Raw genomic sequence first — 9,998 nt, 5'->3', positions numbered from 1 at the left:
TGGAGGCCATACGAGCTATTCCTATTTATTATTGGACTTTTTCCTATAAACCTAAAACTTTATTTATTGACTAAGAACCTTCGAGCCCCAATAGTGTATCCTCAGAGTCACCATCCCCAAGGTAAAACGTAAACTCTAAGTCCCGTCTAGTATGTGCATCTTTGACCTCTTTTACTAACTTTAAAGAATGCTCATTTGGCATTTTACAATACATAACTTTCTTCACAAGCATTTTGCTTTTCTTGAACAACTTTTGATAATACAATACGTAACTTTCATAACAAACTTTCAAAACATACTTCTTTTTTTTCTTTTTTTTTCTTTTCTTTTTTTTATATCACCCTAAAGTATATAACTATTTCTAAGCTCGTAAAAAGATGGACATGTGGTGGTGTGCTGATTTGAGTGCATTTAATTCTTACCATCTCAAAGTTTTTAGATTATGGTAATCCTCCCTAAACATCAAAATTCGGCTTCACCGTTATTCAAATTATTATATATATAAAAACTTACTAAAGAGGACTATCAAAACTAGTTGGGCCTACCGACACATCCCAAGTTTAGTGCGCTATCTTTTATTTATTCTTATATATAATAGTAGTTTTAAAAACCAATCTCAAATTTTTCTATCATTTTCCATTATTTGCAAAACATTTCATTAAAATTTCGGGACATTTTTTTTTAACTTTTTTTTCTATATTTTCTATTTTTTTTTCTTTTTTTCTTTTTTTAATTAAATTTGAAACTGTTTTTTTATTAATTTTATTTAATTTTTTTTTATTTTTTTTAACCAAAAGAAAACTTCAGTTCCCATCCCCACACTTAAAATCTACATTGTCCCCGTTTTAGGAATAGAAAGAGACAGAAAATAAAGCAGAATAAAAAATGTAAGCAAATAAAACAATAAATTGGAACAGACTCCCCTGGTAATAATGCAGTTATCTTCAAAAGTCTTGTTCCAAGGCGACCGTATAGCATTTCGTTCGCGGCCGCAGCTTCTAGGTGTCCTCTACAATATGATAGGCTCAGAAAAATCCTTGTCTGAATGGAGATGGAGTACGAACGAGAAAATCCAATCCTGCAAAATAAAATTCAAAACAACCCAAAGCAGACATCAAACAGACTCTAAGGATTAAAAATACTCAAATAAAAATAAAATAAAGCAGAATAAAAATAAAAATAAAAGAAAACCATGCAACTAAGTTTTATACAAACTCTACAACTCGGGCAAAGTCCCGAGTGTGCTCTCCTCTTCTACTCTCCAATCGGATCAAGGTAGATCGCCTCCTCCTAACGATCACTAAGTGGACCTCCAACATAATGCTTCAGTCTATGCCCATTCACTTTCCAAGAATGTCCATCTTCAGCTTCTATCTCAACCGCCCCATAAGGAAATGCCTCTTTCACAACGAACGGACTAGCCCATCGGGATTTCAATTTACCCGGAAACAACTTCAACTGGGAATTATACAGACGCACCTTAACCCCACACATAAACTCTTTGGGGCCCTTAATATGTTTATCGTGATGTTCCTTTGTCCGCTCCTTATACCCCCAATTTCTTTCATACGCCTCATTCCGTAGCTCCTCAACCTCGTGAATTTGAAAAAAACGACTCTTTCCCGCCGTAGATAAATCAAGATTTACGGCTCTTAAAGCCCAAAACGCATGATGTTCTAACTCAACCGGGAGATGGCACGCCTTTCCATAAACTAGCCGAAAGGGAGTGGTCCCGATAGGCGTTTTGAATGTAGTACGAAAGGCTTAGAGTGCATCATCTAGCTTTTCAGCCCAGTCCCCACGACTGTTCCCAACTATTTTCTCTAAGATCCTTTTAATGCCACGATTGGTGTTTTCCACTTGACCGCTAGTCTGAAGATGGTAGGCCGTAGAAAGTTGATGGGTGACCCCATAACGTTTCAGAACCTTATCCATCTGAGCGTTACAAAAATGGGTACCCCGATCACTAATCAGGGCCTCAGGAGTACCAAATCGAGCAAAGAGTTTTCGAAGGAATCCCACTACAACTCGCGCGTCATTTCTAGGTAAGGCTTGAGCCTCCACCCATTAGGACACGTAGTCGACAACAATGAGTATGTATATGTTCCCTCTAGACATAGGAAAAGGACTCATAAATCGATTCCCCATATATCGAAGATCTCAACCACCTGGATGGGGTTTTGGGGCATCTCATTTCGGGATGAGATGGTACCAGCTTTCTGACACACGTCACACGAACGAACGAACAAACTCATGCGCATCACGAAAAATAGTTGGCCAATAGAATCCCGCATCAAACACGCGTTTGGCGGTATAAGTCGCACCAAAATGGCCACCAATTGGGCCCTCATGACAATGTCGAAGAATACTACGGGCTTCATCACCAAAAACACATCGCCGAATCACTGATCCGCACCAATATGGAATAAGTACGGCTCCTCCCAAATGTAGAACTTGATATCTGCAAAGAACTTCTTCTTTTATTGATATGTCTGTCCGGGTACTAACTCACCAGTGGATAGATAATTAGCAAGATCAGCAAACCGTGGAAACCCCTCATCACTCGTCTTTACATAAAGTAAAGTCTCACCCGGGAAATCATCACCAATTCCCTGTTCCCGGGTCCTGTCCAAGTCGGAATTTTCTAGTCGTGACAAGTGGTCGGCGGCAACATTTTCAGCTCCTCTCTTATCTTTAATTTCTATATCGAACTCTTGAAGCAAAATGTTCCAACGAAGGAGTAGAGGCTTCACATCTTTCTTAGTGACCAAGTAACGCAGAGCCGCATGATCAGAGAAAATGATAGTCTTAGAAAGCACGAGATATGAACGGAATTTATCGCACGCGAAAACAACCGCAAGAAGCTCCTTCTCTGTCGTGGTGTAATTCTCCTGAGCATCATTAAGGGTCTTGCTAGCATAATAGATGGGATGAAAATGTTTCTCTCGACGGTGTCCAAACACGGCTCACACAGCAAAATCGCTAGCATCACACATTATCTCAAACGGAAGAGTCCAATCGGGAGCAACAAGAATTGGAGCACTCACTAACCTCTCCTTAATCAACTCAAAGGCCCTCAAACACTCCTCACTAAAATCGAATGGCCTATCTTTCTCTAAATGCTGGGTCATCGGACGGGAAATTTTCGAGAAATCTTTAATAAATCGGCGATAGAATCCCGCATGACCTAAGAAACTACGAATAGACTTCACCGAAGTGGGCGGTGGAAGTTTGGAAATGGTGTCTACCTTAGCTCTATCTACCTCAATCCCCGCACTAGAAATCTTATGACCTAAAACATTACCCTCACGAACCAAAAAATGAAATTTCTCCCAATTAAGAATAAGGTTCGTCTCTTCACATCTAGCGAGCACTCAATCTAAGTTATGCAAACAATCATCGAAGGAATTCCCAAAGACGGAAAAATCATCCATAAAGACTTCCATGGAATCCTCGATTAACTCATGAAAAATGGGCACCATGCACTGCTGAAATATAGTTGGAGTGTTACATAATCCGAATGGCATGCGTCGGTACGCGAATGTGCCAAAGGGACATGTAAATGTGATCCTCTCTTGATCACCCGGGGCGATAGGGATCTGGAAATAACCAGAAAATCCGTCAAGGAAACAGTAGAATTGTTGTCCTGACAAACGCTCAAGCATGTGATCGATGAATGGAAGCTGGAAGTGGTCCTTTCGTTCTAGCCTCGTTAAGTTTGCGGTAGTCGATGCAAACTCGCCACCCTGTTACAGTCCGTGTCGGTATGAGCTCATTCTTTTCATTCGTGATAACTATCATACCGCCCATTTTAGGGACCACCAGGACTGGACTAACCCATGCAGAGTCGGAGATCGAAAAAATAAAACCAGCATCGAGCAACTTAATAACCTCCTTTTTAACAACCTCCTGCATGTTCTGCGGCTGCACCACATGTCTAAACTCGTCTTCCATAAAGATTTTATGTGTGCAGAATGACGGGTTTATACCTTTGATATCCATAAGCTAACATGCGATAGCATGCTTATGAGATTTCAGAATAACCATCAACTTCTCCTTCTCCTCCGTCTCCAAACTCGAAGAGATGATGACGGGAAGTTGAGACCCCTCCCCAAAAAACGCATACTCGAGGTGAGATGGTAAATCTTTTATCTCAAAAGATGGGGGGTTCTCAACAGATGGTTTTTCGATCGGAAACTCTCGCTCTTCAACTGCAAGGACATTAGAAAAATTTTGGGAACTCATGGTCGACTCATGTCCTCCTGTCTCAAGTAACTGCTGCTCTTCTTTCTCATGCAACTCAAAATCAAATTCTGTCATCTCGAATGACTGATTTTTCAAATCGATGATCTGGGTGTCGGACGTGTCTCTCTAGCATATCTTCGTTAGATAGTCGCCTTCGTGCATCATGAAACTGTTGATGAAATAAAGAGTGTCATCATGCTGCTGAGTATGCCTCATGCATTTCTGCATGTCAAATGTGCCAGTGTCATCATGAACTCAAAGAGTCAATTTGCCATCGGCAACATCGATGAGAGCGCGTGCGGTGGCTAAGAATGAACGACCGAGGATGAGCGGAACGTTCGAGTCCTCATCCATATCGAGAATGACAAAGTCGACCAGAAAGATGAATTTGTCCACCTGCACCACCATGTTCTCAACAATGCCCCTTGGGAACTTAACGATCCGTCTGCCAGCTGGATACTCATTAGGGTGGGAAGCAGCTCTCCCACGTTAAGTTTGGCAAACACAGAATATGGCATGAGGTTAATGCTTGCACCGAGGTTGACCAAAGCATTGCTAACATGAAGATTACCAATCAAGAAAGGAATGGTAAAGCTGCCCGGATCTGTCATCTTCCTAGGAAGCTTGTTCTATACGGCGGCAGAACACTCCTCACTAAGAGTAACAGTCGAAAGCTCCTCAAGTTTCTTTTTATTAGTGAGCAAATCTTTAAGAAACTTGGCGTGTTTTGGCATGTTCGCAAGAGCTTCAATAAACGGAATGTTCACATGGAGCTTCATAAGCATGTCAAGAAACCGAGAGTACTGCTCCGAATCATTCTTCTTCACTAGACGACCGGGATATGGCGGTTTTGGCTTATAGACGCGCACCGGTTCCTATTCAACCAGCTTCTCCTTCTTAACTAACGCACCGCCTGACCGTGAGGTACTTGCTGGGCCTTGCCTCTAGTTTACCTTATCAGGCGGTGTCTCCATCTCCAACTCCTCATCAACTTCCTCCACATTTGATGTATCTCTAACTACACCTTTCCCACTTCGGGTGGTCACTGCCTTGGCCTGAACATTTTGGAATGGTTTAGAATAGGTGAGACCGGGATTAGGGACGGTGTTATTTGGAAGGCTCCCCGAGGGTCGTTGATCAATATTTTCGGACAACTCACCAAACTTGGCCTCGAGATTCTGAAATGTGATGCATAAGAGTGGATTTGGTGTTGGCAGCATTTAGTAAGAGCTGATTTAACAATTGAGATTGATTAGCCAACATCTCCTCGATCTTGGAAGTACTATTTGGTACAGGAGTAGGTTTGGGGGCAGGTTCTTGAAACAGATTTTGACGTTGCTGATAACCGGAGTTACCTGCCAGCTAGTTAGAGTTAGAATTATTATTTCGCCTCCCTGAATTGAATGTACGGTTTTGATTAGCAAGAAAATCTACCTCCTCCTGAGAATCAACGGGACAATCGACTGTCTCGTGATTTCCACGAAATATCTCGCACCTACGAGCTTGCAACTTAAGCTCTTTCATCTCCCTCTTCAGTGTCTCCACATATGCCACCACACTCGTATTTTGATCAAAATGATGCACTCCACGTGATGCTAAGATGGCTACGGCCTTGGTTGCCGAGACGGACCTTCTACTCGGTGTATGTTAATCCCCAAATGCAATCCTCTCGAACATTTCTTCAGCCTCCTCTATGGTGAGTTTATCGAGCATGTTTCCTCCGGCGGCGGTATTGAACCGCTGTTGGGTTTCGGGTGTAAGACCGTTATAGAATTTTTCAGCCACAGCTCAATCGTTTAGGCCATACTGAGGACAACGACTTATAAGAGTTTGGAAACGCTCCCACGCGGAATAAAAGGACTCATCGGGGTCCATATGAAAAGAACGGATTTGCTCGCGTAGACGCCCGGCTTTCGATGGAGGGAAATACTTCCTAAGGAACTTGGATTGCAAGTCGGCCCATGGCGATTGAAGCATTTGGAAGAGAGTCAAACCATGTAGTAGCACGTCCGGAAAGTGAGAACGGGAATAACTTAAGACGAATGACATCAGACGAGATATTATTAATACTAAAAGTTTCGCAGATCGGCACGAATCGGGACAGGTGCCCCAGAGCATCTTCGTCATCCAAGCCATGGAACTTAGCAGAATTGGTGATAGAATTCATGACGTGAGATGGAATTTGCCAGTTTTGATTATCAATCGTAGGAGAACGGACAATTGCAGATCGGGCTCCCATGATGCCATCGCTAGCTCTAGCATGAACGGTTTGTCTCGGTGGTGGAGCGGCGTCGCCCATATCTATTCTAGGAGTAGAGACGCTAACATGGATTTCGTGTGAATCGATCTCGCTATCTGTAGTCTCCTTAAGTCGCTACTGAAACTCTCTCTCAGGCTCTTTTGATGCAGTGAATAAAGTTGGGCCTTGAGAACGGGTATTATGCATAAACTGAAATGAAAATTATTTTATTATTATTTTATTTTTATTTTTTAATTTTTTTAACGAAAAACTAGACCTAAAGGCTCAAATAGAAAGTAAAGGCACCTAAAGGAAAATAACAACTAAATAAAAAAATAAATAAACAAATTAACAGATCAGATAATCAACTTGGTTTAAACAAAGAATTTTCCAATGTCCCCGGCAACGGCGCCAAAAACTTGATGTGTGAAAAACATATATAATATTAAAAACCAAGCTTTACCGAATTCACCTAAAAAAACACACAATCGGAAAGTGTACCAGTCGCAATGTAGTTAGCAAGTAAGAACGAATATCGAACCTAGGACACTATGGGTAAACTCTAATTATTAAACTTAAAAGATTACTAACCTAGACTTTCTTTTAATTTTTTTGATTTTTTTATATTAATTAAACTAATAAAACTTAACTAATTAATATTTAAACTAAAAATAAAACTTTATAAAAATTGGGTTTTACTAATATGCGAGAAACCACTACCTATATAATGGAATCCTACTAGTTAAATTAATACCTAACGAACTTGACTTGTTTGAAATCAATATCTTAAAAATATGACACTAGAGACCACTAAAAATGCGCTAGATCGTCTCTCGACCTCACCGACGACACCCTAGAACTCTAATGACATGTGAAGCTTAATTGTTAAAGGTTGGATCACCTCCCAGTCTCACCTTACCTAATAATATTATGGTACCCCCAAAACTCAAATCACCTCCCGGTCTCTTCGGATACAATATATATTAATATAAAGAGGGTATTTTTAATTAACTTGAACAAAACTTGTATCACAATAATCTAATGAACCTAGGATAACTCACTCCCGTGCAATTAGTACCAAAACACGCAAAAGACAAAGATGACACAACACTAAATTGCCTCCCGGCATCTCTAGTGAAAGAACAATAAAATCTAAACCACTTTCAATACTTATTCCTACGAATTTTTTGACCATAAACTGCAAACAAGTTGAAAACAAAAAGTAGACAACCTAATCATGTGCCTAACAATCACCAAAAACTGTTAAACACAAGTGGAATAAATATTAAAGTAATAAACTAGATTCTATTACGCAACAATATTATGACCAAACCAATTAAAAACTTTATCATAATATTATATCAACCAACGTCAAATAATAGTAGTTTGTCAAACAATTAATATAACATAGTGCTCCACCAAAACTTAGGCAGTTTAAAGTATTTAGCTACTTATAATAAAGTATGAAACAAAACTAAATGTTTTCATGAAAATTAATGTATATATAAAAAAGTTCAAACAAAAAGTTTAATACTATAAAGAAAAGATTAAATATTTTGCTTAATACCGTATACTTCTTGTTAGACCGAAAGTCAAATGCAAATGAAGACTTGGTGGTGGAAGATTGTAGTCCACAGATGATAAGTTTTTTTACATGAACTCCACAGCATCCACACCAAACAAATTATTTTTGATTGGCTCTTTCTTTCTCTGTTTGCTCCTCACGTGCACTCCAAAAAAACAAAACAAGATGAGACCACCAATTATTATAATATATTATGCTCTCTTTTTCTTGTTGACCTCTCGAACAAAGAAAACAAAAACACCCTCTGTCCATATTCTAAAGATATTAGTTCCTCCCTCGTGTGCGACTATCTTACATATTATATTAATAGTCTATGGTTTTTTATTAATTCTCCATGATTAACAAAACTTGAGCCCCACTTTAAACTCCACGAACAAATTAATTTTATAGGCTCAATTCTCTTTTTCTTTTTGTTTACTTGCTTAGCCTTAGAGTCCATTTTTTCTTAAATCACAAACCGTCTTATAATGTTTATTTTGTGATGAGCTTATGAACATGATCTTTTATCATTAGAGTATGGCCCACCAAGCTAGATATACCACTGGAATCATCTTGATTTTCCTGTCACATTAAATAAACGGTGGATATTAAGATTTTAATTAAACATCATACTTTTAAATAGTAAAATTTTAAAAACAATAACTATAATACTAATATATGATGTATAGTATTATGTAAAATGAGTTGGACTCTTTGCTCATTGTTCTCAATTTTAGTGAGAATACTATAATTTAGCTCGTTTAAAAATTTAATCTTTAAAATCCAATTATGAGGCAAATAAAAATATATTCAATAAAAAAGCTGGCTCAAAATACTTGAAATTGTAGGGAATATTTATATATTAACATGTATATTTTAAACCATATCATCATCTTCCTTATACGTTTCACTTAACAAAGTTTCACCTAATGACAATTTAGCCCTTTACAAAATACAAAATGACATATTAAGCCTACTAGACCTAGTATTAGACAAAAATGCTCTAACAAACTCCCCATTGGATATTGCTAGGTCTTTAATCACTTCGAAAAACTATCTTCCGATATTCTTTTCTAGTTTCCTCGAATGATGGATTGGTAAACTTTTTCTAAGAGGTACGCCTGGACACACCCATGTCTTTATATTAAATTTGTTCCAAGAAGTCTCTGTAACCGGATCTTTAATCATAGCTTCACGTTTAGTTTCAATCTTCTCCTGCTTATCACTAAACGATCTCCAATTTGTCTCCCAAGCTCTACCAAAATGTATCCTCTTTTCATAACACAAATCTACAACCTTCTGAAACTGATTGGCTTGAATCTTCACACTTTCATCATTACATTGAATTTTATTAACATGAAAAATCTCAATATCTTTCCACGAACAGTTGATCAACCACATCGGATCGTACACTCTTATCACATCATACTTTGAATTTCCCCGATCCAAATATATACTTGCTTCACCAGTCAATGCCAGATAAGACAAACACAGGAAGTAAGAATGAAAATGTTGTTCCATTGGGTACAAAGGAATAATTAGAAGAGAATTAAGCCTTGTATATCTCAACGTTCAGATCAACTTCCCCTCAGGATTTTTACAATTTTTATATTTGAACACTTTAGGCTTTTGAGGAGTCCATTTCTTGAAACCTCATTTTTCTTCGTTAACCGTAAACCTCCAGACAGTAACCATATGACCATTTTTTGGTTTGTATAACAAATCATAATGTATGCAAATATCATATGCATCAAACATGGCAGACTCTTCACTTCAATCAAATTATCAAAGTATTGCACTCCAAATAATCGTCTAATTCCAATCTTCATGATTTTGCTCACATAAGCAATGCTCAAACACTTTCCCATAGCAGTATGTAATCCAGTCTTCTTTTAATATTTCATGGGATTCTTGAACAGTTGTTTTGGAATATCAACTCGATCAGGAAAC

At 38.5% G+C, this 9,998-nt stretch overlaps 1 protein-coding gene across 1 annotated transcript; it reads right to left on the bottom strand.

The window, feature by feature from the left end:
- Nucleotides 1-2,480: 2,480 nt before the first annotated feature.
- On the bottom strand, nt 2,481-3,954 carry LOC143590929 (uncharacterized). The gene is made up of 2 exons (XM_077071270.1): nt 3,838-3,954; nt 2,481-2,807 (listed from the first exon to the last, which is right to left on the bottom strand). The coding sequence occupies exons 1-2, from the start codon at nt 3,952-3,954 to the stop codon at nt 2,481-2,483; spliced, it is 444 nt and encodes a 147-aa protein (XP_076927385.1).
- Between the last annotated feature and the right edge of the window lie 6,044 nt (nt 3,955-9,998).

The sequence above is a fragment of the Bidens hawaiensis genome, unplaced genomic scaffold (genome assembly GCF_021521415.1).
Source record: "Bidens hawaiensis isolate Kalapana, Puna unplaced genomic scaffold, B.hawaiensis_p1.1 tig00039070_1, whole genome shotgun sequence".
NCBI classification, from domain to species: Eukaryota; Viridiplantae; Streptophyta; class Magnoliopsida; order Asterales; family Asteraceae; genus Bidens; species Bidens hawaiensis.
Note: the sequence above shows the minus strand (reverse complement) of the source record. Positions and strands in the feature narration are given on the sequence as shown.

Coding starts and splice junctions, on each gene's coding strand:
- LOC143590929 (XM_077071270.1), bottom strand. CDS start 3,954: ATGGAAGACGAGTTTAGACATGTGGTGCAGCCGCAGAACATGCAGGAG. Junction 2,808..3,837: donor CGATCTCCGACTCTGCATGG/GTTAGTCCAGTC, acceptor GTGCTTTCTAAG/ACTATCATTTTCTCTGATCA.